Consider the following 27781-nt stretch of genomic DNA (forward strand, 5'->3'; position numbering starts at 1 on the left):
TGATGATGATACTTACAAAAGATGATTTCCTTTCGAGGTTTAGACGTGTGTCCCTCGAGAACGTGTTGTTGGATTCAAACTTGAATGTTGCTGTTCAATTTTCGAGACATTTATGTGCTATTGCAATCGCAGCATCCAGTGCATGAGAACACGATATTTAAATTACTGGTGTGTTAAACCACTCTCACCTTTTAGCGAGTGAATTGCATTTAAACCAATGTTTTTTTGGTCACCACACCCAACCTCAAAGTGTCACTTTTCCTGAACTCTTGTGCCAATGAATGAACATTTGTTAAGTTAGTCATGATCAAGTGTGTTGTTGTTGGGTTTTCTTACTGGTGCTCTGAGAGTTAAGTGCCATTCACTCTGCAGGTTTACCACATTAAAATGAAGACCTTTGTCACTTTACCGAGTGCATAGATATTCTTCTTTGAACTATTCAAGTGTTTAAGCATCATCCAATGTGAGTAGGTCCTTTAATAGGTGTTACCTAGTAGTTTAGTTTACTTGCTGAAGCAGCGAACCGGCATGGGAAGCTTGGCTTTCCAACATTTCTAAAACATAATGATTGAATTTTCTTGTTTGTTTTAAAAGAAAAAGAATCATGTCATTAAAGAAATGAGCAATAAATCAAAATTTTCTTGCTCTAAAAAAAGAAAAGAAAAAGACCCGGTATGACACATGGACATTTACTGTACCAAACTATCTTTGAGGGGGGTAATTGACACACATTTACTGTAAGTTTTATGGTAAATGTCAATGAAAATTAATGTGACTGTATGACTATTTCAATCCATACATGTCAGTAATCCAGGAAGTCCAATGTCATTGAAACTACTGGACAGAGTGAATATATATGATTATTTAAAGCAGATAAGGATAGATTTAAAATAAATCATAGTAGAAGATAATCATGTTCATTTAAATGATGAAAAAATGGAAACCGAAGTTCTTATTATTGACAAAAAATGTGACGCAAATAAGAAATGGAAATTCATGCAGTATTATGCTACTATATTTGGCTGCAGATGGAATCGTTTGATAAAAACTATCGTTAAAAAGTTTAACAGATGAAGGTATTATTCAAATTTGACATTTTCACTTATTATTAATTGAATTGCAGAATAACACAAGAACATGCGATGTCACATTTAGTCCCTTTGCAGTGAACCATCCTTTTAGAGAGTAGTTGTCTGTTTCATTTCAATGCCTCAACTTTATTTTTGCTGCTAATGTTTTATCAGATTTCGAGAGTTTAGGAGTTTTTCACTTGACGGCTGTCATCGTGATGGCTAACAGCTGTTGATAATGATTTTATCAGCTTGGTAGGACTTGGAAAAAACAACCTTTCTTGCCAAAAGGCTCCTTTTCTAAGCAAATGAAGTGGAGCCTGTGCTATGTGATTATAGAAGCGGCTCGTTTTCACTGGTTTTCCACTACCTCTCGTTATGCTTAGTTCTTTTTTTTTTTTCTCATCTAGTTAATGTTAAATGTTTATTTTGATCTACTTGAAGCCTAATACTGTAAATGAAATGGGTTTACAAAGAAGAGTAGCATTTTCTTTTGTTTGTTTGTTGAATTTTTTTTTAGCATAATTATGATATATACTCACGAAGAATTCAGGAAACGTACTGTTTAAGGGCTAATCCCATATTGCCTATGCAAATATATTAATTGTCATATTGGAAAAATTAGTAACTGAGGAATGTTTTCCTGAAATTGGGTGGAACACTGGTTTACATTTGCCCTTTTCTCTCCGGTCACATAATATGTCATATATGAATCCTTCTTGATGAAAAAGCTACTCAATTAAGATTGAAATAAATCTGTGTTGTGTCTACTGTGGGTTGACAGTTCACTATTGATGTAAAGTGCATATTGAATGTAAGGTACTGTGCATGCTGAAGTTTATTTGTTCAAGTGATGGAAAACTGCATTGGGCAGGAGGGAAGTAATTGAATTATTTGAGTTTGAAGCGAGTGTCTATTCTTGTTTTTAAGGGTGCTTCAGTCTTTTTTGCAAAGGTTGAAGGGCTACTTTGGGCACTTTAAACACGGTTTTCATGAACAAGAATATCTACCTCTTGGTTCTGTTCTCTCCACATGCTTAATATAGAAGACCAAGCCTTGAAAAACAACGTAGCTCGCACACATTTTGATTGTTTTGACTTGGTTTTGAGCCACAGGTGAACTGCCAGGCGCTTTTAGCGACTGAATTTTAGCTCAACCTCATTGATTAAACTTCTCATCCTATAGTTATGTTGTTTTCTTCCTGTTTATACTAAAGCTAAACAGTTTGTGCCCATGCAAAAACAAAAAAATCTGCTTAACAATCATTTATTCCTGTATCTGTTATAGCATGTGCTTGCATTATGTGATATACGGATTGTTGTAATTACAGAAAAAAAAAGTGTTAACAGCAGCACTCGGTAGTCACTGCATTACTAGTGTGCTACACCTTTCACAGTTCTTCATTGTTAGCACATGAAATATGCTCTTTACATTCATAAGACATCAGTGCCATTGATTTGAAGGGTTCTTTAGGGTAACCTGAATTTTAATGACCCTCAGTATATTTGAATATTGCAAGGAGGGAAGGCTTCATGTACATCAGCTTTTCTTTCATTAAATCATTTTCCACTATCGAATGAAACTAAAAAGAGATCAGGTAACATTTTTCATTAAAATGTGTTGCCTGACTTTAAAATCATTATTCATAGTTCATTTATTGTTGTGTTTCTAAAGCCTCATGGTGGACTCTGAATAGTTGTTTATATCAGTTCACAATTACATTCCGATTGTTTTCATGATTAAAAAGCCTGACTACGACTAACTTCACAGAGTAAGTGCTGAATTATTTCATTTCAACATGTTATTGCTAAAACATTGTCTACCACAAACTTTACTTATTAATACAATCACACAAGCAATCTGCCAGGTACAGTCATTAGATATATAAAAATTCCAAACGATTTCAAAATGATTGACAAAAAATGGAGAATTATCAACTGCTATAATGTCATCTTTCAGACTCTGGAGGCAAACTGACTTTTGTATCACAGTTTATCACAGTCACCCTGAAGTGCCTTGAATGTTTAGGCGATGATCTATGATTTATCATTAATATCCCAAGGGAAGGAGTTTGTCTTTTAAAGCCTGTGCTCTTCTCTGGGCCTGAATGCATGATGCACGCTGTAAGCAAAAGACATTTGCACATGCAGAAAGATGTTAAAGCCAAGATCTTCGGAAATAAGTGTGAACTGATAGTATTTTAGCATTTTAGTCGTTCAGCTTCTGTCATTGTCCTCTGCTCAAAAACAAAACAAAAACATCATCATCTTGAGGTTGTGCTTATTATATAAGTGTTTGGTGCTTATTATGTGTCACATAATGAAATACCCAACCTGTCATCCCATTGTCACAATATTTCTTTCTTACAGAATACAGACTTGCCCTGTTTTGTTTTTCCTCTGATCAGACACAGATCAGGCCTTCACAAGGCGTTCTTTAGAGCTGTGCCATGATATGAGTCCTTATAAAAATCACTTATTTTAATATAAACTATTTTAAAATGATCTAGTATTTAATCATATTTCTGTTGTTTTTAATACCAGGGGACAAACTATAATGCCTTTGTAAATGACAATAACTCATAGGAGAAAAGTGATCTTTTATATTCGGCATGCTTTTACTATTCAAAATAGTTTAGTTAACACAATACTGTACAAGTATATATAGAAGTACTGCAATCTGCAGACAATAACACTGAGTCTCTCGGAAGAGTTTTAAAAATGGAAATACTGTATATTGGAAATATTAGAGGTTTCTTTATAGGTAATCATATTTAAATACAGTATTCTGTACTGAACTCTCAAAACGTGGTGAAATGAATGAAATTACATATAGTAATTCGTTTTCTGGTAAGGTGATGCAGTTTATTAACAATTGAGCCTAGGCGAATGGGCATCTTTCAGATCACATGTACTCCTGCATGAACACTTTAAAAACAGAGAACAAATGTATTTGTAGACATCAAATAAAGTGACTTACAATATGGTGCTGCTTTTGTCTGTCTAACACATAATAACATACTGCACTAAATAGCTGATGAGCAAAATAACTGTCATTTGTGAAACAATGTATGACACTAACATGATAGTCTGTGCAGAGTTTAAAAAGAAAAATATCTCCAGATATTGTAGCAATGGTTGTTTGGCAGTTTAACACATATATCACAGGATGACATGTCAAACTCACATGCATGAGAACTGTACTAAAGTCTTATCACACTCTGCTCAGAGGATTCACATGAGCTCTGATGGTTCCTTTTGGAAGATCTCCACATCAGACTCTTTTCTTAAATTCAAAGACAATATGTTAAACTGTTTTTGTGTTTAGTTCCCAGGCAACAATATTATAAGCTCTAGAGTTTATTAAAAGTACTGGCATTCTCATATTTTTTTCTGTAATAATTGTCTAACGTGCCTAAATTTATATATATATATATATATATATATATATATATGTGTGTGTGTGTGTGTGTGTGTGTGTGACCCTGGACCACAAAACCTTTGTGTCGCTGGTGTATATTTTTAGCAATAGACAAAAAAAAAAAAAAATTGTATGTGTCATAATTATAGATTTTTCTTTTATGCCAAAAATCATTAGGCTATTAAAATCATGTTCCAAACAGATAATTTGTAAATTTCCTTTTTTTTTTTCAATGAACAGATGATGATCAAATATAAATAATACATTTAAATATTGCTTTTGTAAAAATTCATACATAGGCACAAATAATATTTGTTAACAAAACTAATTGTTTTTAATTGTTAAATCATAAAATTTTAAATCAAAAATAGGTCATGAGAAAAACATTTGTAAGATGTGATGGTGGATCTTTTGACTGATACTGTATACAGATATGAAAATGAAATGAGGACAAAATTCAGATTATTTTTCAACCTTTTTTATTCAAATTGTGTTAATGGGAGTGTATTTTTAGGTTTTTGATATCTCCCTATTTATGGGAGCATTATAATATGCAAATAATATTAAAGGGCTAGACTTGCCATGAAATATCTGATATTACAACACATCATACAGACTCTCGTCACATAATAAATACACTGGAAGCCCCATGTTTCCCATAGTAAAAATGCACATTTTGCTTTTATCAACTATAGTTCCAGATCCATGAAACTCCTCCATCCTTTTGGTTTTAGGAGGAATTTATGAATATAGTACTCACTCTTCAACTCTTAGATTGTGCTTGCCATCCTCAGGGATGTAAAGATCAATTTACAACAATTTTCTTTTGGCCAATTATTAATCTTATTAAAAGGTCAAATATCAGAGGAAAGTGCATACACATCGTGTTCCAGATAGTGTACATGGCAACTTTTAATTGTTGTTTTTACAAGATTTACAGAAATAAAAAAATTCTTGTCACTGCTTTTAATGCATCAGTAAACACTTCAGAATCCTTGCAGGGCTTGCATGTTAATATATATCAATGACACATCTGGATCACAACACGTTTCAAAACAGCAGTGTGCAAGAAAACTACTATGTTACCGTACTTGACACTTACATTACTTGAGCAACAGTTCTTATTTTGCCACTCTATAAAAACAGTCACCGCTGTGAGTGATGGTGTTCATGAAGTGCATGCACTCAAGGTGCAAATGGAAATACTTAGTCATCAGATTCCACCATTTAATCTCAGAGATGGACAATAAAAAGCTTTTGCCCTCTCTCATAAATCATTTTTAGTCATCAACATTTTTTTTGCCTTTTCATCTTTTTTTTTTTTTCAGAAGAGCGGTTCTTTTCCCTTTAATAGGATACTTACATTTCTACACATGGCAGATGTTTAGTTTTACAAAAAGACGTCTGTAATGTACATTACTTGAGGGCTCAGGTGTTTGATCATGCTCGGTTGAGGCATTTGGTGGTTGTGGTCTCATATGGTCTTCTCTTCTGGAGCCTCGTGGAAGGCTGAAGTGGAGTCGTCTTGGCTCTTGTCTGTGCTGTGGACCTTGTGTCCCGTGGCAATGGTGGAGGAGGCATCTATGCTCTCATACGCCTCTGATGTCCACTGCTGAAAAGAAGTGCATTTTTAACTATTTCAGCAACATCTTTTAAATACAAATCTGTAATTTATAATTAGGATTAAAAGAAAAACTGGTTGAAAGGAGAGAGTATATGTCTTTTTGGACCCTGGGTGCATAACATTTTCAAAGTGAAAAAAGTTAAAGAACACTGCAAATTAATATTATTTGACAGATCATTGAGTATATAGGCTATGTATTTTACTATAGCTGAATTGTAAGAGTGTGAAGCATTATATTTATATCCTTTATTCTAAGTTATAAATAATTTTGAAGTGTAGTGTTTCACTAGCCTCTGCTTTATATGTCTGGATTGACCATTAAAAACCTTGGAATGGGCAATTAGCATCTGGTGAAAATTGACAAAATCCCATCTGGAGGCTAATAGCAGTCCAATCTTGCAAGCTTTTGTTTCTTGAAAACAACAAAATGTTTTGTATGTGATTGAAAAAACCTCCTCAACGACATCACATCACCTGCGTTGTGCGACTCGAGCGACAGGACGGGCCCAGGACGATGTTGACGGAGCTCGAGGACTGCGTATCACTGGTGTTTCCCCCCTCAGCTGCAGAGAGGCCCGAGATGACCAAGCCGCTGGAGAAGCTCCGCTTGCCAAACAGCAGGCTCAGTGTGGAGCTGGAGGAAGACACCTGGCTGGAGCGATGCTGACCTGTGGCTGAAGCCAGAGGCCCTGTTGTGGACAAACGAGGCACCTGGGAAAAGACAGAGGCAATGGAGGAGGTGTTGAAGGACAGCTGGCTGTTGGAAAGGCGCTGCACTAGACCAGGGCCACCAGAGCCCAAGCCGTGCTGGCTGTCCAGGATGGGACCCGATCGACTGGTGACGGGGGGCCGCTGGCCTTGAGGTTGCACTGAGCGACTGCGATACTCCCTGTGAGCTGTGGAGAAGAAAAATAAATTAACAAATATTTTACATTTCTTACAGGCTACAAACTGTAGTGATGCACATAGTGTGTTCTGACCTCCGTGGTGTCTGGACTGGGAGCTGCGAGGGCAGCCATGATAAAGGCTTAGGCTCTGGGATGTGGCAGAGTTATGATTCTGACTTAAGGAGGAACCAGCACAATCCACATCCTCCATGTTCATGCCACTGTTACAGCTTGTAAGGTTATCTTTCCTCACCCTAAAAAGTGCAAGGAAGGTTTTGAAAAAGACCTTTTCGGACTAGAAAGAAAAATTTGCTGAACATGTTCTCACCCTCAGGCCATCTAAGATGTGGACGAGTTTGTTTTTTCATCGGAACAGATTTGGAGAAATTTAGCATTACATCACCTACTCCTCTGCAGTGAATGGGTGCCGTCAGAATTCGAGTCCAAACAGCAGATGTTCCAGTGAAGAAATACACTCATCTACATCTTGGATGGACTAAACCATTTTCGAGTTAATTATTTCTTTAATGCCTCATACATACCGAAACCACCTGGAGAGCAGCCAGGTGCGGATGCTCTCTAAACTGAGAGGGCCGCCCCATATATCTTTGATCTGTTTGTGAGTTCCCATATATGAGGTGGTGAGTGGCGACACAAACATGGGGTAACCCAGGGGCTGGTCGCAGGAGGAGTTGATCATGTTTCGCAGAGCCTGCTTTGAGTTCTGGATGCTTCCGCGCTCAGGATTGCGGTTCCGAAGGAAGATGAGCTCCTGCTGCTGACCTGCCCACAGCCCTCGCACACATTCTTTATTTATCTGAATGAAAAAAAAGAGAATAACAATCAGTGTAAGGACATAATAAACATACAAATCTATTAGGTCTGAATATGTGAATTGCAAATAATGAATAGTGACAAAATTTTAAAATCCTTTATTTCATTGTTAGGCTTTAGATCAGTTGGTTTATAGCACATATTCTATTTCATAATGTATACACAAAAATTATTTTGATATTTGTATACTAGTTGGTGCAGGACACTATAGTTAATTTATGTAAGAGAGGATATCTAACTGTACTTAAATTTCACAGCTGACAGCTATTCAACCCAATTCATTACATACCTTTCTATCAAAGTTATCTTGCATTATCAAGATGAATTTGTTATGGCACAGTTTAACTCTGAGTTCTTGTCATATTTGATTACCATTTTAAACTGTGATGATGTGAGAAATGTTGAAGGTGTCTGAATTAATTTTGGTTTGACTACACAGGTGCTGGTCATATAATTAGAATATCATCAAAAAGTTGATTTATTTGATTCCATTCAAAAAGTGAAACTTGTATATTATATTCATTCATTACACACAGATATATTTCAAATGTTTATCTCTTTTAATTTTGATGTTTATAACTGACAACTAAGGAAAATCCCAAATTCAGTATCTCAGAAAATTAGAATATTGTGAAAAGGTTCAATATTGAAGACACCTGGTGCCACACTCTAATCAGCTAATTAACTCAAAACACCTGCAAAGCCTTTAAATGGTCTCTCACTCTAGTTCTGTACGCTACACAATCCTGGGGAAGACTGCTGACTTGACACTGTGTTTTCTGAGGTCCAAGGTCAACACAGCCGTATACCAGAAAGTTTTAGAGCACATTATGCTTCCTGCTGCTGACCAACTTTATGGAGATGCAGATTTCATTTTCCAACAAGACTTGGCACCTGCACACAGTGCCAAAGCTTCCAGTACCTGCTTTAAGGACCATGGTATCCCTGTTCTTAATTGGCCAGCAAACTCGCCTGACCTTAACCCCATAATCTATGGGATATTGTGAAGAGGAAGATGTGAAATGCCAGACCCAACAATGCAGAAGAGCTGAAGGCCACTATCAGAGCAACCTGGGCTCTCATAACACTTGAGCAGTACTTTTTATTTGGCCTAGATTTCTAAAAAATCCATTCTTTGTATTGGTCTTAATACTGAGATACTGAATTTGGGATTTTCCTTAGTTGTCAGTTATGATCATCAAAATTAAAAGAAATATATATATCAGTCTGTGTGTAATAAATGAATATAATATACAAGTTTCGCTTTTTGAATAGAATTAATGAAATAAATCAACTTTTTGATGATAGTCTAATTATATGACCATCACTTGTATATATAACAGTAGTCAACATTTGAAGTGGATCAAAACCTTTCATTAAAGTTGTCCTATTTCATTTTATCTATTATAATATTTTACAAATAAAATACATCTAGAAACGTGCACTATACTAAACAACAAAATAAATATTGGATGATCTGATTCCATTCATCTCTAGAAACTAAAATAAAAAAAGTGAAAAAGCTTTTTTTATTATTTATTTTATAAATAAATGAATTTTTTATAAATGAATGAAACTAAACTTGGAATTGAAATGTAAAACTATTTGAAATACAACAACTGAATCAAATTAAACAAATAGATACAAAAACTGTGAATTAAATTTGATGCTTTATATTTTAGTGGAAACTGATACAGTTTTTTCAGGATATTTTCTATTATAATCTAAAATATAGTTTTGGTCTCTTGCCTTTATAACTTTGAAGCTGAGATGTCGTTTGTAGAGCATGATGATCTTGTACTCATCTGCGCCTTCATCGACCATGTGCCGGAGCGTGAGCAGTGTTTCTCGACTGGACAGTACAGCTCTTCTCCAGGCAGGGTCGCTCTCGTGACATATTACTAGACTGGTTCTGTAGCTGCTTATAGCCTCGTAAAGCACGGCAGGCTCCTCCGTCTCCTCCAGGCTCGTGAAGTGGTCCTGTATAAGTCAGATTATTGAAGTTTACCAAAGGTAAATGTGAACAGTCAGTAAAGTTATGCAATATCCAAACATTGTCCAATCATCTCACCTGGTGAAGTTTCAGACTCATTCTCACAGCTGGGGCCACCACCGTCTGTAGCAGGTCCACGTCAGCAAAAACCCATTCATCTTTAGGAGCAATACGGAAGTCACCTTTGAACAGCGTGTTGAAGCCATAGAGGAATGACTCCAGACTGTAGAGGAAACCAGTCTATTATAGCGGTACACATGCATACATTTTGACTGACATCCATTAAATTAATAATTATTCTTGATCTTATTGAACAGTCTTAATATGATTTATCTGTTGAGGTGCACAGCACTAATGTTGAGAAGTGTACCTGTTGGATCTGTTATGTGCTGCTGTGCTGAGAGATCTGCGTCCAAGAACAGACAGAGCGAAAGACAGAGTAACCAATGGAGAATCTTCATCGCTGTCCACTGGCTGAGGACAAAAAAACAAAACTTTAGATTTAAGATTCAAGTTTAGATCACTTTAACATAGTGGAAATGCCAGAGCTTGACTGTCCTACCAAAGTAATTCCTAAGTTTTGCACCATTTGGAAATCAGTCGAACACTGTTTGTTTTTATCACGTCCTTCAATACTACAGTACCTTGTATCGGCTCTACTTTGTATCACTCTAAAAAATGGCCTTTGTGTCTCCTCACCTCCTCTAGTTTGTTGGCACAGTATTGGATCCACTCCAGGTAAACGTTACAGTAGCTGGCTCTGGTGACCCCCTGCAGACAGTGGACATAGTCCTCATCGATCTTCATGCTGAACACAGCCGGGTCCTTCTCGATGTGATGCCATTTGGTGTACGCCTGCAGGGCTTCCTGAATGGACTGGTCTTTAACCCATATCTGCAGCTTGGGGTTGATCACCAGGTAGTAGATGATACTCTGAAGATAGAAATGATTGAAAATCCAGAGATGTGAGTGTTGCCCATCTCACCAACCACTGATGTCACATGGACTATTTGAATTATGTCCTCACTACTTTTCTGGGCATTGAATGTGGTAGATGCATTAAGAACTCGTAGAAAGCTCTCAGAATAGTCAGAATAGAACGAAGAACTCGTAGAAAGCTCTCAGAATAGAACGAAGATGAACGAAGGTCTTGAGGGTTTGGAACGACATGAGGGTGAGTAATTAATGACATGATTTTGATAAAACATTTTAGGTGAGTTATCCCTTAAAGGCTGGAATACACTACACAACAGATTTTTGCCCTGATTTACGGTCTGAGGGAGTTGATGCTAGTTGCTAAAAGTCAGAATCAGTCTGCAGATTTGAATTTCACAGAAACAGATTTCACAGACCCTCAGTCGTTTAATGTATGATGCCCCTTTTTTTCCTGGAATCATTAACAAAATCAGTATGTTTATGATGCCTAGTGTTAAAAACAGGATTAAAAAATAATAATAATAAATGATAGGATTGCATTTACTGTATTTATTTAAAAAGTCATTAAAAAAGTAAACACTGTTTGCAAGAATGGTTTTAAATGATATCTAATTTGGCTATGGAATTGCATTTATTCCCCCACAACAATAATTCTTTTCAGCTAATCAAATAACTTCTTATTACACTTTAATTTAAACTGTGTAATTTGAATGGAACAATTCTTATTCCTGTCTGTTATTTTTTGTTGGTTGATTTAAGTTGTTCTTCCTTTGTTTAGTTTGTAACTGAGACTCACCAGACAGAGTTTCGTTGTACCTATGTACAATGGCAATAAAGTAAATTGAATTGAATTTGTATATAACAAAAGTATACTGAGCTTTTACATCTGCTTCTCTCTTCTAAAATAAATGAAGAAGTCCCACAACAATGTTGCTGGTACCTTAAGGTAGTAAGTGATGAGCAGCTTGCGCAGGTCATAAACCTGCAGCATGGTGGCAGCGTTGTTCTCGCTGATGCTGTAGCCCTCCAGCAGATACTTAGTGGTGGTCACCTCCCAGGCCAGCCAACGGAGGTTAAAAGCAGCATTGCAGGACAGCACATGGGGCAAATGTCCCGGCTCACAGCAGCAGCAAGAATCATCCTCCTCTACACCCTCTGTGATGGCCTCCACCTCCCGCTGCTGACAGTAAGTACCTGAGGAAGTGACAAAGTCCCTGTGACGAGAGGGAACACGGACATCAGTGTGACAATATAATGTTTAAACCATTTACCCCTGAACTCCAGGCCTCGTAGCTGGAAGGTGACCAGACCGTTGCCAACTTCGATGAGGTGAACAAGTGCATTAAGGTATTCAGAAGCCAGGATGAAGCAATCTCCAGCACAATAATTCCCCCAGCGGCCCAACATCAGGTCTCCACATAAAGAATGCTGCAAGGAGCGCGTCAGGTACTCGTAAAAGATTGAGTTGAGGTTGTTGTCATCACAGCCTACATGGTGAGCATATAAAGATGGAACATTTTTATTTAAAAATGTACGAGGACACTGTTGTGTCTTCAGTAATAGTAGAGACATGGCATCCTAAAACAAAACTGAACAGTGTTTACAATGAAATGGAACGTTCATGCATTATCAAAAAACAAATCCTAAAAGTTTAGTTCACCCCAAAATAAAAACATGATAATATTTTACTCTGCATGAGTTTCTCTCTTTTGTGGAACATGGAAGAATATTCTGGCCATTCTTTATCAAATAATGAAAGTGGAAGGTCTGTCAAAAAAGCAAAACTCTCAAACATCAGAGAATACATTATGCTTATAATATTAACAATTGAACATTATTGATATGAAGTGTATTTATGTATTTTATCAGTTAAAAATTTACATTTAAAATTTAAAATAAAAAAGAAATGTGAAATATACAGTAGGTAATATATACATAACATAAATTAAAATATAAGTGTAAAGGTAAAATAAATATGAAACATTTATAAAAAAATTGAAATATACTCTAATATATACATAAATAAATACATGTAAATAAAATATTTAAAACACTATAAGTCAAAGCAATAAAACAATTTTCACACGCAGCTTAAAATGCTGCATATAAAATAAATAAATAAGTGGTTCTCAATCAGTTGGACGAATAGGTCTTAATTATTAAGTATTAATTATCTTATTAAGTCTTAATTTAAATCCTAAAAAAATTCTAAAAGGTGCACAACACTGAACTGACAATATTTTATTTGTATTTTTTAAACCAGTCATACAAATTTAGAACAACATAAGGGAGAGAAAATGAAAATGTCTTTTTGAAATGAACTATTCTTTTAACACAGATAGAATGACAGATTTTTGATACATTTTTCAGAGCAGTCCCCTGTTTAGTGTGTGTGTTATAAGATGTGCATAGATAAAGACAGTATTTACCAGTCTCTTTGTCTACCTGAGACACCAGTCGGCTGTTGGAATTGTCAATTCGTTTGGTGCTGAAAAACCAAATGAAAAGTTCATGAAGTTAAATATTCAGTAAAGTCATTGAATCTGATGCCTGTGCCTGTACCACCATTCAAGTTTAATATCTAAAACAGAAACATTCTGTGTCATCGCATTTGTGGTTGGAAACTACATCAATAATTCAACATAGTGTGTGGTTTCTCTCGGCTGCTACAGACTGTTGGACTTCAGATAAAGCCCATTAACCATGATGGAACTTTGTCCCAGAGGAAACAAGGCAAGTACATGCCAAACATGTCCAGCCTCAACAGCTGTTCTCAAAACAGTGAGATGTGCTCTTATTCTTTCTAGTGCCCTAGAAGACAGAAACCTGTATTCAAGTGTGCATCTGGCTGACAGTGCATTACGTTACTCTTGAGCTTGAATGCATATTTCAAGTATATGTGTAAATAAGAGGCCGCTTACTTGTAGTTCCTCTCCCAGAATTTTACAGGCCGTGGATAAGAGGTGATAAAAATGGCGCTCCCGAGGAACGGGCTGAGCGGTGTGTAGAAGAGCGTTGTGATGAACGTCTGCAGCAGCAGCATGGCAGAGTCTGAGCTGCTCCGTCAAGGAAAAAACTACATATTTGTGCTACATTTGGAGGTATGGTGAATGTCCTTAAAGATTTATCCGACACTATTAGGTATCATGAGAATACCTAACACACCTGACCCAGAGAAGAAACATTTTACAATAATACCATTTCACACTGCCTAATTATGTAATTATTGTATATTGACAATAAAGATGAAATGTCAATGTAACATAAATATTATTAACTGAATTTTACATTTTGAAATGTACATTATTTTTATTCTGCTTTCTAAATACTGACTGGAAATCATGAGATTAATCACAAATTGTGTAATTCTGTTGATAAATACATAAATAAAAATTGCGTTTAACTGAATTTTACATTTTGATTAATTCTGTTAATAAATAAATAAGTAAATAAACAAATAAAATTACATTTAAATTAATTTTACAGTTTAAATATTACATTATTTTCATCCTGCTTTCAAATCACTGGCTGGAAACCGGTGTGTATATTATATTTTTTCTTTTTCTCTTTTTTCGTTCTTTTTTTAATTATATTATATTATTATTATTATATTATATTTAATTATATTATTATTATATTTCTGTGGCTTAAATTTTTTTGAAAACTTCTGGTTTATAGCACCTTTACTTTAACAGATTAAAATTAGGAGTGAACATAGTACTAGGGATGTTCTACTAATATAAACAGGCAAACTGGACAGATTGGAAGGTTATGAGGTACAGCGAAGGGTTGTGCAAATGCATGAAATGCACTACCCCATGCTATCTGCCAGGGGGCGATATACACCAGAATGAAGTGTAGCTTGTGGAGAAGATCCCAAAGCTGTTGACAAAACAAAGAGCTGTTGTAAGAGTTCGCAAGACAACAAAGGCAGTTAGTTTGGGGCTAGTTACTAAATGCACTGTCTGCTGTGAGCATTTTTTGACAATATTAAAAAGTTTTCGAATTTAGATAAATTTGCACTGACCTTGTTGAAGACGATAGACATGAGGAAGAAGTTGAGCAGGAATGTCTCAGAGGCACTGCTGCAGTCGAACTCAAAGAAGATGATGGTGAAGATGAGCGTGAGGAACTGGTAGCTGGGATTGCAGAAGGAGGCACGAAGAAGCTTCATCCCAGCAACTGTCATCAACAAGACATCACAGCTGGAGCGAGACACAGACACCTGAGCCACTCAGGTGCAGAGGCAGCATACAGCCAAGCACAGCAAAAACCAATCAGGGGGACTCGGACTTCTGCTAACACCACCACAATGCTCAGTAAAATGTGGTAATAAGTTAATAGGTAGCAGGTACCAAGTCTGCTCACCAAGGCAGCATTTATATATTTAAAAATACAGTAAAACAGTAAAATTATATAATAATATATTAAGTAATTACATAAAGTAAATATAATATTACTGCGATTTAAAACAACTGTTTTCCGTTTTAATTTATTTTGAAATTAATTTATTTATATCTTCAGCAGCCACTACTCTGGTCTTTATAATCACAGTCATCTTAAAACAATTCTAATATTCTGATGTCGTCCTATTTTTTTTATATATATATATCAGTGTAGTTTATATTAGTTATTATCAGTCAGCTGAGCTGTTTAATATTTTTTTAAGCAAACAATTATATATTTGACAAATAAACATCATCTTTTTGACAAATGGAAAATTACAAAGAAATGTATATGTAGCCAACAATACTTATATATATATATAGGCATAATATATTTGAAATAGAAATCTTCTGTAACCATATGAAAGATTTTTGATCTAAAATCAGCATTTTAGACTGATTACTGAATGAGACCCTAACTGTATAAACACATTAGCATTATATAATACTAATGTCAATATACAGTTAGGGTCTTTTAATATAAATTATGGGATTGACTGAAGAGTAAAACATAAAAAGTTTTTCAAAATGTTTAAATTGTCAACAAGAATAAGGGGAAAGATACTTACTGTATTCCTAATTTCTTACGATGGCTGAGGGCAAAGCCATCATTGGTAAGTGCACTGAGGACAATGGCTGGGTAGACGATATACTTCTCAAAAGTCAACAGCCCCACATAGAGACGCTCAAACCACATCAAGTGAGCATCCTCTAAAAACACAGTATACTAAAATGAATTCATATTAATAATACAATGTATTACAGCAGACACATCACAGAAGAGCAGGGAACTGACCTCTGGGTTCAAACTGTGAGTACTCCTTACTCTTCAGCACAGGATGTGAGATCCACAGCCAGGGATGGTGTTTCCGTAACTGAGGGATGAGATAGTGGGTGACAAAGCCCACAGTGGCTGCTAATGCATACAGCACTATGGACACAAATGGCTGCATGTGATGAAAAAAAATGTTAGTTGATATGTAAACTGCATCCTTTTTTAAATATGTAATCGTTATGTATAAGAAATTTAAAAGGAAGAGAAACTTACCCGTAAAGAAAGAAAAACCGTGCTGGCAGTTATTGCAAAGGTGAAAACTGAGGCAAGAATACAGACAACCAGATCTGACAGTAAAATCTCTTTCTGCAACATAAAATATAAGTCATTAGTGACAATCAATGCAAGATTCCTTAAATGCAAATATTCCATTCAAAAGAAACTAATAGTTTTATTCAGCAAAGAGCCATTAAATTGTTCAAAAACAATAAAAACTAAACGGGAAAGACATTTATAATGTTACTAAAGATTTATATTTTAAATAAATACTATCTTTTTGGACTTTTTTTATAATCTAAGTAGTTTCCACAAAAATATTAAGCAGCACAACTGTTTTCAACATTTTTAATAAGAAATATTTCTTGAGTATCAAAACAGCATATTAGAATGATTTCTGAAGGATCATGTGATACTGGAGTAATGGCTGCTGAAAATGCAACTTTTCCATCACAGGAATAAATTAAATTTTAATGCATATTCAAATAGAAAACACTTATTTTAAACTGTACTAATATTTCACAATATTACTGTTCCCTTTCGAGGGAACTTTGAACTACATCCTCTAGATTTCTAGAAGCATACATCTAAACACGACAATAACATTGGCCGGTGACAGCCTGTGACGTCATAACCCGGCGTGACCACAGTATAAAGGGTGCCGGGGGTACACGTCATCCTCTTCTTTGTCTTCAAGGACTGTTTTGTTTGAATTGTGCATTTCCAGTAAGAATGATTATTCTTCTTAACCAGGGCAAATAGTAGTAAGGTGTTTAAGAAGTGTGTGGATCTGTGTCCTCGTTATTTGACACCTGATGACACACACGATCACTGTGTCTCTTGTTTGGGTTAAGAGCACGTGCGCAATGTCCTCGAGGGGGCAGTTTGCGTGCACTGTGAGCATTTTCCTTTACTATTTTCAAGGAAAGAAAAACAGCCATCAGCTCCCCATGGTTCAGGACCCTCTACTGCTGATGCACAGACAAAAATTAGCTTGTAGGGATCGCAGATGGACCTGGCTGAAGAGTTGAAAAAGGGTCTTTCCCTTTCATGGTCATCGGTCACAGACGAGAGTGAGCTGCTTGACGACGATGCTATCTCTCTTGCATCATCTGATCCAGTGGCTAGTGCTCTGCTGGCTCCAAGCCAGAATGAGCAGGAGATGTCATATGAGGATGGAAAAGTCTAGACTGAGTCCTCCCAATCCTGCCCCGTATGATGAGCTGCTTGAGGTAATGGATCATGCCACGGCGAGGGTTGACTTGCCATGGAAGCGGGCCAAGAAAGTGAGACCTCAAGGCCGCCTTGACGATCAGTTTCTTTCTAGTCCCCAGTATAACGCTGCAATCTCAGGACCTGTGGGTCCTTCTCACGGGGTCTAGTACTCTTCTGAGTACATGCTTCGTGACATGCTACATATCCTCTGGCTAGGGTGTACTACTCATCTCTCACCCTTAGGGGTCTCCTGAGATTTTAGTCTTTCCTTAACCATCATCCACGTACTCTGAGCTAGAGCTCCCCTTGCTGAGGTGTTGAGGAGCTTAACACTCCAAAGACGGTCAGGTCCGCGGTCCTCCCTGTCACAGTGCCAGTGAATCAGCAATTGCCCCTCTGCTGAGTGGGCTTGAGTACACTGTGTTCCCTGAGGTACATGGGATTTGTGTTTCTGTGGAAACCCCTCTTGTAAACTCTGTATGCATAAATGGTTATTGCGACCCTCGCTCTCTATCGAGATGAGCATGAGACCATATCCAACTGCACCAGTGGACTGTCTCTTATTGGGCTCTGCTGGGTTGCCCCTTCTAATCTAGCACTCCCCTCACTGTGCTCCCCTCACTATGAGCCACTCCCAGTATGTGCTATAAGGTCCTGCCTCAGCTTGAGAGCCGAGAGCACTGCTCCCGAAAAAGCCCATTTGCAACAAACTGAGTGTTAGGCCCGTCTCTGTTGCCTCCTTGGTCAGTTGCCTTTTTTGGGGGGTGGCTATTGTTCCCTGTAGAAATGTGTGATCCCCTTCTAGTGGACATGGCTGTACTCCCCTCACTGCCGGAGGGTCTCTTTGAGCTCGCTGGTCCTGGGCAGACTGGGTGAGGACTCCTGGGTGAGTCCTCCGACTTGAGATTTAGGGCTATTGATTGCTTGGTAAGGGTTATGCGCTGTCAGCCTCGTTCCCTTTCTCTGAGTTGGTTTAGGCCCCGGTTCTCACCTTGGGCTCCACTAAACCTATGTATCTCTGTTGATACATTTCTGAGCAGGGTGTTGCTGTCAAAGATCTGTCGAGTCAGTTATTTGAGCAGATTTATTCAGAACCAGCGGTAGCCCCCTGGATAGCAGCCCAGATTCTGGTTTGGTTTTGAGACACATGGCCGTATACCCTTAAAGGAATCTTTTTCTTCTGATTCCAAACCTTGAGCTCTGCCCTAGGCTTTGGCTTCCTAGCCCAGCCCTTAACAGGTAAGTTATTTTAGGGTATGCAGCTCAGGCCCTTGGCCGAAGGGGATAATGTCACTGACAGCCATCAAGGTATTTTTAGGGCAACTCACATGGCTATGGTAGAGTTGGTTCTTAGTGCTCGCAGTGGTTTCTGGCATGCACTCCCCTCAGCATGGTGGCGTGGGTATACCGTTCCCCATAGCGACATCTAGAGGACGCAGTTTGAAGTTCCCTTAGAAGGGAACGTCTTAGTGTACGTATGTAACCATGGTTCCCTGAGACGTCACAGGCTGTCATCACCCAATGTTATTCTTGTGTTTAGATCTACGCTTCAGAAACAGATCACTTCTCAGGAAACCATGGTCACATACGGAACCTGAAACGTTTTTACTGTCTTTTTAAATCAAACATATAGGAAACATAAGATGCTTCTTTTAAAAACATGAAAAAATCTGATTATTTCTGTCAATGCTCAGGTGAAATAAAAGAAAATTTTGGAATATCACCTAAATAAATAAAAAATACCCACCACTGAGACTCTGAGTTTCTCTGGAAGAGGGTCTGTGCTCTCAGCAGGTATTTCTTCCTCATCTTCCTCACCATGTCCAAGTGACGGCATCAGCTTGGACTTAATCAATGAGCTGAGATAAAATAAACAAACAAATATGTGCTTACAAACTAAGTACTGGCATATTTTGAGGGCTTCAACCTATGGCAGCAGTTCAAAGTGTTCCTAACCAAATGATCTGTGGAAAGTGCATAGTGTTCTTACAATAACACAGAAGGATCACTGCTTTGTCGACTAAGATGATAGGACAGGACCACTAGCAGGGCACAGAAACCAGAGAAAAGTGCTGGAATATGCTGTTCATCCCAAGGCTCCTATACAAAAGATGCCATTACCATTACAAACGTATAATCTAGCTTGTGTTACATTAAATAATAAACTATTTATACTGATAATCTACTCATTTTTAAAGTATACTGCATAATTTATTTCCAGCAGATTACATGCATATTGTCATTTAAAATACATAATTCCAACAGATCTTACCTTCAAAGCGCCAAGACAGAATCCATAGAGTAAAGACAGCGCTATAAGACTTCGTACTATGCAGTACACAGCAGATGGGAGCCCAGTTGCAGCTAAGCAGAAATCACAAACATTAGTTTCCTCCAATTCTGACTTAGAATATTTTCTCTTTTTCCGACAAGAAATTGTCAAAAATGATTTAGATTGGATACAGACCTGTCCCTCCAAAAAAGTGCATGTCGATTTGTTCTAAAAAGTATATAACAAAAGTGTTGATTTGCGGAAAGAGGCCAAGAAGGAATGTTACTGGAAAGCAGTATGTAAACCCTGAAAATATCATATCAACATCAAGTCAAATGTCTGTCAGTCACATCTGACTCCTTCTATAATTTTTTAAACATGCTCAAAAACACATACCGACTAAAATGTCTTGCAGGTAATGAAGTGCATCTGACGTTACTATTGTGATGCCATAGACGGTGGACACAGGGAGGTCTGGTGTTCTTAACAATATTTCCAAAATCCAAATAAGGCCACAGAACATACAGAAAAATGCAGCACGACTGTAGATGACAACTTGATTATGGCCCTAAAACACAAAAAAAAGACTGTTTGTATCAGCATTTTTCATCCTGTTAAACATACATTTTCTTGAATGCTTCTCTAGGAAACTCACATGAGTAGGTGAAGCCGCATCTGGCTGAACACTCTATAAAACATAAGAGGCTTTAGCAGGCACCCTAGCAGCAGATTCATTTTCAGCAAAAACAGGCTGTAAAATGAGGAACACTGTACCTTCAGCAAGGAATACTGACAGCTAGCAATGACCAGGCAGAACTGAAAGACCCAGATGTCTTTGAAGCAGCCCTCATTTAGAAGCACAAACCCCAGAAAAGCCACCAAGAAAGCTAAGAATACAGCCGCCATGTTTTCAGTCATATCCTCATTCCTGCAGAAACAATGAGCGTATTTTTGTTCTTAATGTTATTTAAACAGCAATGCATTGTCTAAAAAGGGACACTTTCATTGTCACACTCACCTGTCTAACAATGCCATCAAGGTTAAGCGATCATACAATATGTTCACCCATTTCCCAGGAAAAACCTTTAGTTTGTAGTACAGCTTTCTTGAGGGTTTCTCTTGGGTTGATGTCTCAGATGATTCATCTAAGGAGTCCTCCTCCTGTGTATGAGAAATATTTAAACCCTCTGTAAATGTTGGCTGAATTTTCATTTTTTGGTTGAGATATACTTTAAAGGGTTAGTTCGCCCAAAAATGAAAATTCTGTCATTAATTAATCACCCTCATGTCGTTCCAAACCCGTAATACTTCTGTTCATCTTTGGAACACAAATTACGTTGTTTACGCATAGTGCAACACATTGTTTACATTCGGTAGACAGTCCGCGGATGCTAAAGTAAACAATTACATTGATTATGTTCTGTGATACTCTCCAAAATGACGGAAGACGGTAACTCGGGGAGAAGAAATGCTGAATAAATTATGTTGTTATTGTTTTCTTTGTACATAAAAAATATTCTCGTAGCTTCTTAAATTATACTATTTTACCGATGTCCTTGCTACTCTTCTGTGCGTTGATCGTGAAGTACCCTTGCTGTTTATGGAAGATCAGAGAGCTCTCAGATTTCATCAAAAATATCTTAATTTGTTTTCTGAAGATGAACGGAGGTCTTACGGGTCTGGAACGACATGAGGATGAGTAATTAACGACTAATACTTATTTTTAGGTGAACTAACCCTTGAAGATACAGTATTTTAACCAAAACAACCAACATTTTTTCTGTGTTTTGTCTGTTGTGTTGAATTATCTGGAAAAAGGGATTCTACACCTGGAAGATTTCCGGATGGGTTCTCCTGGGCCGGAGTCGGCGAGTTGGAAGGATACGTCGCTGGAAGGGGCATTCAGAAGGACCTCCCACTAACCCGTCCTGGCACTCAGAGTTAGAGGATGTGGACAGGAGATCACTAATGGAGAGAAGGTAACATTACCACTAAATTTTGATTTAATTTTAATTGACGTGATTGTAAAAGAGAAGTAGAATATGATACTGTACCATATGTTGCCTGTGATGAGCTCGGCACCAAGGGGTAAATTTAGAGCTCTTTCATTGTACAGTTTCCGAGGTCTCTCTCCTGTAGATATTGTACATGTTATAAGCCCAGCTCTACATGCACAAACACCAGAGAGATATGACACTGCACATAACAGACTACAGTTGTTTCTTTCATAGTTGTCTGTCACTGTACTCACTGTGAACAGTGTGAAAAGTGTAAGCCTCTTCTTTGGATGTAGCCTCCGGTCTACAGATGACCTGAAGCATAGAGCTCTCTGACTGGGACGTTTGTGAGGGCAGAGAATCATAATCAGGGTCCCTCTCTTTATCTGTCTGAGGACTGTGAGGATAAAGAGAATATTAACCCTAAAGTGAAGTTAATCGTTTTAGATTTTAAAAGTCTCTAATGCTCACCCAGGCTGCATTTATTTAAACATAAATACAGTAAAAACAGCAATACCATGAAACATTATAAACATTTAAAAAATGTGTTTTCTATTTGAATATATTTTAAAATGTAATTTATCCTTGTGATGGCAATGGATTTACTTCAGACTTCAGTGTCAAGTGATAGTTCAGAAATCATGCTAATATGTTGATTTGCTGCTCAAGAAAAATGATCATGGTGGAAAACTGTTTGCTGTGATACATTTTTTCAGGATTCTTTAATGAACAGAAAGTTCAAAATTACAGCATATATTTGAAATAGAAATCTAACATCCTAAATGTCTTAACCATCACTTATTATCACTTGTTCAGCTCCTAAAGGGACCTGGATGAAAAATACGAATTTTCCTGCCATCCCAGTTTTCACCATTTGTCTGTCCTTGCGAAATACAATTATTAATATTAATATATATATATATATATAAAATACAATTAAAAACATTTGAAGAGTAGTGTGTACATTATGTACATAATATTATACTTTAACACTATTGTAATATGTAATTTTTTTCTATGTTCTCTATATATGCAAATATCATGTTTATGTTCAGGTTTAAAAAGAAAGTAAATAGCAGCAGTCATTTAGCAGATGCTTTTATCCACAGCAATTTACAGTATGCCAGATGGCACAATACCCACCTCTCTGGAGAGACAATAGGAATGAGAGTTTCTGGAATGGTTTTCTTTGTGTCCGTAGCCAGACTGTTTGGGGGATTTGGATGCTCTTTTTGTTGTCCTGTGGATTCCGACACATCCGAGTTCTTCTCCACCATCATACTTTGCTCTGAAAGGAGTTGGAGCATTAGTTTGAGTTAAGATATTAAATCCAGTGTCATAAATCAGCACTCACCATTTCTCTCTTCATTCTCTTTCTCAGCCTCATTTCCACCCCCAAATCTGGCACTATTGATTGACTCCAGCAAAGAAACAAACTCAACAAAGTTGGACTCATTGGGTATCTGTCCCTCCTTGGCTTCTAGGTCTGATTTGGAGGAGGTCATTGTACCGAGCTTATCTTTAGCTCTGTGGCTAATGAGGACAGCATCTCGTCCACTGTCGATACTGAGTCCCCTAGCATGTGTTCTTCCGCTCTGAGTGCACCTCATATACACTGATGGGATCTGCAAGAATCCATCAGCATCCACTTTAAGCTCAGGTGGGTCGTTTTCTTCAGTGTGGGAGTTCACATCAATGCCTGAAGAGCTGTTATTGGTCACTTGGGGGCTCAGGTTGGGAATCTCAAGCTCATTGCTCTCTATTTCTTTGCATTCTTGAGCAGAATCAGAACTGATCGGCTCTTTGGCAAGAAGACTGTCTTGATGCTCGGAATTCTCCTGAACTGAGCTGTCTCCTGCAACCAGTTTATCTTCTTTTTCATCACCTGCAGAGGGTTCTTCAACTTCGTGAGGCGAATCGAAAGTGATGACAGGAATTTTGACAGGACAGTCAGATTCTCCCTGCTGGGACTGAGCTGACTCTAAGATGCTCTGTTTGACGGACTCCTCCAGTTCAGCTGCTGTCTGTGGGTCACAGCTCATTGTGATAATGATCTTCACCGTATCACTCTCGTCCAGGTGGGTCGAGGGACTCGAGTTGTCAACCAGCACCACAGCAATTTCATCGGAGCAATAATTCTCCTCTGGTGTTTCTCCATCATTGGCTTCTCGTGTGATTTCTAGAGAGGTATTATTGTTGTTGGGGTCAGTTGGGGGTTGGTCTTTCTCCTCTATAGTGTCTTCTTCATTCACAGAGGAAGGTGGTAGATCATCCTCAGCTTTGTCCCTGTTGGCTGAAGGAATCTGCTCTCCCTGCAGGAGAGGGGCAGACTGGTCAGTGTTGGGACTGAACACATCCTCAGGGGTGAGTCGCTCTTCTGCCTCTGGCCTAAATCGTTCATCACTCTGACCTGTAAAAGCCAGTCAGTATACAAACAGCATGTTTAAAATTTCAAATAGACATATGGTTTTTGAAAGAATTTAATTCAATAGCTACTAGATGATTAACCCCATTGACTGCTTTAAATGGTTAGTTCAAATTTCTGTCATTATTTACAAACCTTAATTAGACATCAGTTAATTTTTGCAACACAAATTAAGATTTACTAAAACTTGAGCGTTTTCTGACTCCATTGAAAGTCCCAGTAACCGAAACTTCCAAGGAGTTAGATTAAATTACACAAGACGGCAAAGCATACACAAGTTTCCATGTTCACTTCCACTATGATCAGTATTTAGATGTAAACAAAAGCCTAAATTAAATCAACATATAAAATGATCATATCTCTTCACAAAATATAAAACTCCATAAAATATGGATTCATTTTATGATGCCTTTAAATAACTATCAATTTATTCATGTAAATGAAGGCCCGCCTTCTGAAATGCTAAATGTGCTGTGATTGGTTAGCTGGGCCAGTGTGTGTTGTGATTGGCTCCACTCGGTGCCTGGTCAGGAAATGTCAAGCCCCTTACCATAGCCGCCTGTGAGCTTCAGTGTAAATATTGCTCAAAATCAAATCAATTTGAGCGTGATTTATAAACCCAGATGATTGTAACCACTCTAAGCTTGTCTGCCTTGGGAAAGCTAGCATGTCTCTGACATAGTGATAACACTCGTTGCCTTCTCTAGTGCAGCTCAACCAGGTCTCGTCCCATTCGTCGATATTTGTGATATCACAAATCCTGGAAAATATGCATTGTAGTCCAAAGGAGTTGTTAGTTAGCCTGGGAAAACCCAGACTACTTCCGGCGAATTTCAATTCTCTCTACAGAATAGTCTGGCAAAGAGGACTATCTAGCTCGTTTCTGTGCCGCCGAAATCGCGGCACCAATCAGAAACGTTGAGGCGGGGTTTACACGATGACGACAGCGCAGCGACGGTAAAGCAGATTTTGTACATTACAAAGATGGATGCTGCAGAGGAACATTCGTTCGAAACTGCTATCGCGTCTGTTTTAAGTGATTTAAACTTTAACTTTGTGTTAAAACCCGAGCAAAGAACAACACTTGAAGCCTTCATATCTAAAAAAGATGTTATCGCTGTCTTACCGACTGGATTCGCTCTGCATACGTCATCTCCTTCATCGCTCTGATTGGTTTTAGGTCTATCCAATTGCGCCCAGAGGCATTTGAACGAGGTCCGTCGGTGACGCCCCTTTAGAAACGAGACGTCTAATAGGCTTTGCCAGACCCTAACTCAGTTTCAACTGAAAAGGGTCTGGTTTTAACCAGGCTAGTTGTTAGTTGTAGTTTTTGAAAAGTGATTTCTGTTAAATAAAATATGTCCTTTTGAAGTGGACTTTCAGCTTTGTAACTTTGCAGATCTTTTAATGCTCAAACAGCAACATTAAAGACTAACTAAAGTTGAAAAAGTAAAAAGCATAATAGGCCCCCTTTAATTTATTTTATAAAATTATATTAGATTAAAAATATTTTACATGAACAACTTACACCATTCAATTCAATAAAATATTGTAAAAAAATAAATAAAAAATAAATAAATAATGCAGTCAGAGACCCTCACAATGTAAGTGTGAAGCTGTGTTTGGGCTTTCTGACAAAGCTGTCTGACAGCTCTTTTTGAGAGGTCCTGGCAGGATGTCACACTCAGTGTGACATGTAACTGAGTCAAGATAGAAAGTAGTCAAGTTATTCCTCAGTTCATATGCAAGGCTCTGTGACAGAAACTTACAATGATGTATCTGCACAGCATGTTCCCAGAATTGTGAGGATCTCTTGCACTGCAGTGAAACCAGGCCAGTACTATAATTAAAGCTGGTACATACCTTCTATATTCTTCAGCTCCTCAGATTTTGGACACTCCTTCACAGTTTTGTTAAGCAGGTTAACAAAAAATATATTATTCAAAGTGCACAAAAAAGTATACATAATATCCACTGCAAGATTTGTGTAAAGCAGTTATGCTTTCAAAGTGTTGCTCTTATACTGATTACCATTAACACATTTGTGACATTCTGTAAAAAATGCATATTTTGCAAAGTAAATGTAAATAATTATGGCACATAAATTCCATAAGCATTACTCACTCCAATCAGTCCAGGGTCTGTTTCAGTCTGTTTCACTGTGACTTGTATTACTGGACTTAGTCTGTTTTTGGTCAATACTGATGTGGCAACACTGTCAGGAACTGTGCTGCTCTTCCTGTAGATTAAAACAGTTACGATAAAAGTATATCAAAATACTTTTGGCAGTGCTTTGAAGACAGGAGGCATAAGACAATAATAGAAATTAACATTGCAAAATAACACAGAATTCAATAAATGGCACAGCTGATTTTGGATCTTACCTTAGAGATGGAAGACAGGAATCAGATGCGTTGCTTTTCTTGTCTACACCTTTGCTGATGTCAGGCACACTATTCTGGGCTACAATGTCGCCCTGATCGAACATCAGATGGAGGCGATAATTTACCATCTTAATGACAATGAAGAAAACTGTCACTGAGGTGCAGTAAATACTGAGGGTAGTAGTGGTGGGTGGAAGAGCCTGAAGAAGGAACAGAGGGAAAACACATCAGAGCCATGACATCTTTGGAGCTATTTTAGATAGATCAACTATGAAATAGTAAACTAGATTTCATAATTAATTAATAATTAATCATAATTAATTTATTATAATTTCTTGGCCTCTGACCAAACACGTTATATACGCCTATGCATATTTTCGTATAGCCTAGGCTAGTGTAAATGCAAAACAATGCTTTAAAACGCTCATCACCTGTACAGGAGGCTATGCAGAAGAAAAATGCGACAGTTCTAGCACCAAACAAACACCAACATTGATATAAAATAAATTAGATTGAACGCGTGATTCAATTTTATTTCTTAAGAGGAACATTTCTTGTAAGGTTTCTGCAGCTATAACGCACTGAATGCCTTCTAATCGCAGAAAGCATATTATCGGCGGCCTACGGCATTGTATCACTCACCAAATGAAGAGATAACGGAAGTATGAGCAAAAACATCCATAAATACAGGTGACATGAATTGTTGAATTTATTCTGCTCTGGATCATGATACCATCCTCCGGTCAGTGAAGCCCAGACTCCTTGGCGTAGCGTTTGCACAACTTGGGAGCCCATATTTGTGAAATAATGGTCGCTACAGATATATCATGCTGCAAGCTGCGAATTCACACCGCTACCGTCCTCGACTCGCTACCCCTGCGCGCGATTACATATTTACAGAAGCTGCCTCTACATCCTTCCTTGAAGCCGTTTACTTTTATTTTTCATCGTCCACGCCTTGGCTCCCTGTTTCCCAGCATTGGGACATTGGTTTTGTGCAGTGAAAGGTACCTAGCAGCATCCTCCTTCACATGAGCGGAGAGGAGGGAGGATGGGACTGATTCATAGCGATGCTCTGCTGCTCACTGAGTCATGCGCCCCCTCCCTGCGCTGTCAGTCCAAACACTAGAGCCGTGGAGAATCAGCTGGAGAATCAGCCAGACATAATATTAAATATTGATTACAGCAATAAATGTGTGCGCAAAATTTCAAATGTCCATTTTTTTTA

General features: G+C 37.7%; 1 protein-coding gene across 2 annotated transcripts; it reads right to left on the reverse strand.

Moving 5' to 3' along the window:
• Window positions 1-4952: 4952 nt before the first annotated feature.
• On the reverse strand, window positions 4953-27625 carry pcnx2 (pecanex 2). Of its 2 annotated transcripts, none has more exons than XM_059566330.1 (34): window positions 27196-27625; window positions 26554-26753; window positions 26294-26408; window positions 26033-26069; window positions 23099-24154; window positions 22888-23032; window positions 21999-22141; window positions 21802-21880; window positions 21577-21712; window positions 20766-20908; window positions 20522-20675; window positions 20403-20435; window positions 20144-20315; window positions 19943-20053; window positions 19748-19839; window positions 19466-19575; window positions 19223-19334; window positions 16258-16350; window positions 16006-16156; window positions 15779-15920; window positions 14792-14969; window positions 14537-14646; window positions 13686-13814; window positions 13194-13252; window positions 12036-12251; window positions 11705-11958; window positions 10528-10761; window positions 10199-10302; window positions 9907-10051; window positions 9585-9815; window positions 7544-7818; window positions 7095-7255; window positions 6589-7010; window positions 4953-6099 (listed from the first exon to the last, which is right to left on the reverse strand). In XM_059566330.1, the coding sequence occupies exons 1-34, from the start codon at window positions 27346-27348 to the stop codon at window positions 5965-5967; spliced, it is 6030 nt and encodes a 2009-aa protein (XP_059422313.1). In that variant the 5' UTR covers window positions 27349-27625; the 3' UTR covers window positions 4953-5964. The 2 variants fall into 2 exon arrangements, with proteins under 2 accessions (XP_059422313.1, XP_059422312.1); XM_059566329.1 differs by having other exon boundaries at window positions 4953-6102.
• Between the last annotated feature and the right edge of the window lie 156 nt (window positions 27626-27781).

Source organism: Carassius carassius, chromosome 14 (genome assembly GCF_963082965.1).
Source record: "Carassius carassius chromosome 14, fCarCar2.1, whole genome shotgun sequence".
Classification (NCBI taxonomy): domain Eukaryota; kingdom Metazoa; phylum Chordata; class Actinopteri; order Cypriniformes; family Cyprinidae; genus Carassius; species Carassius carassius.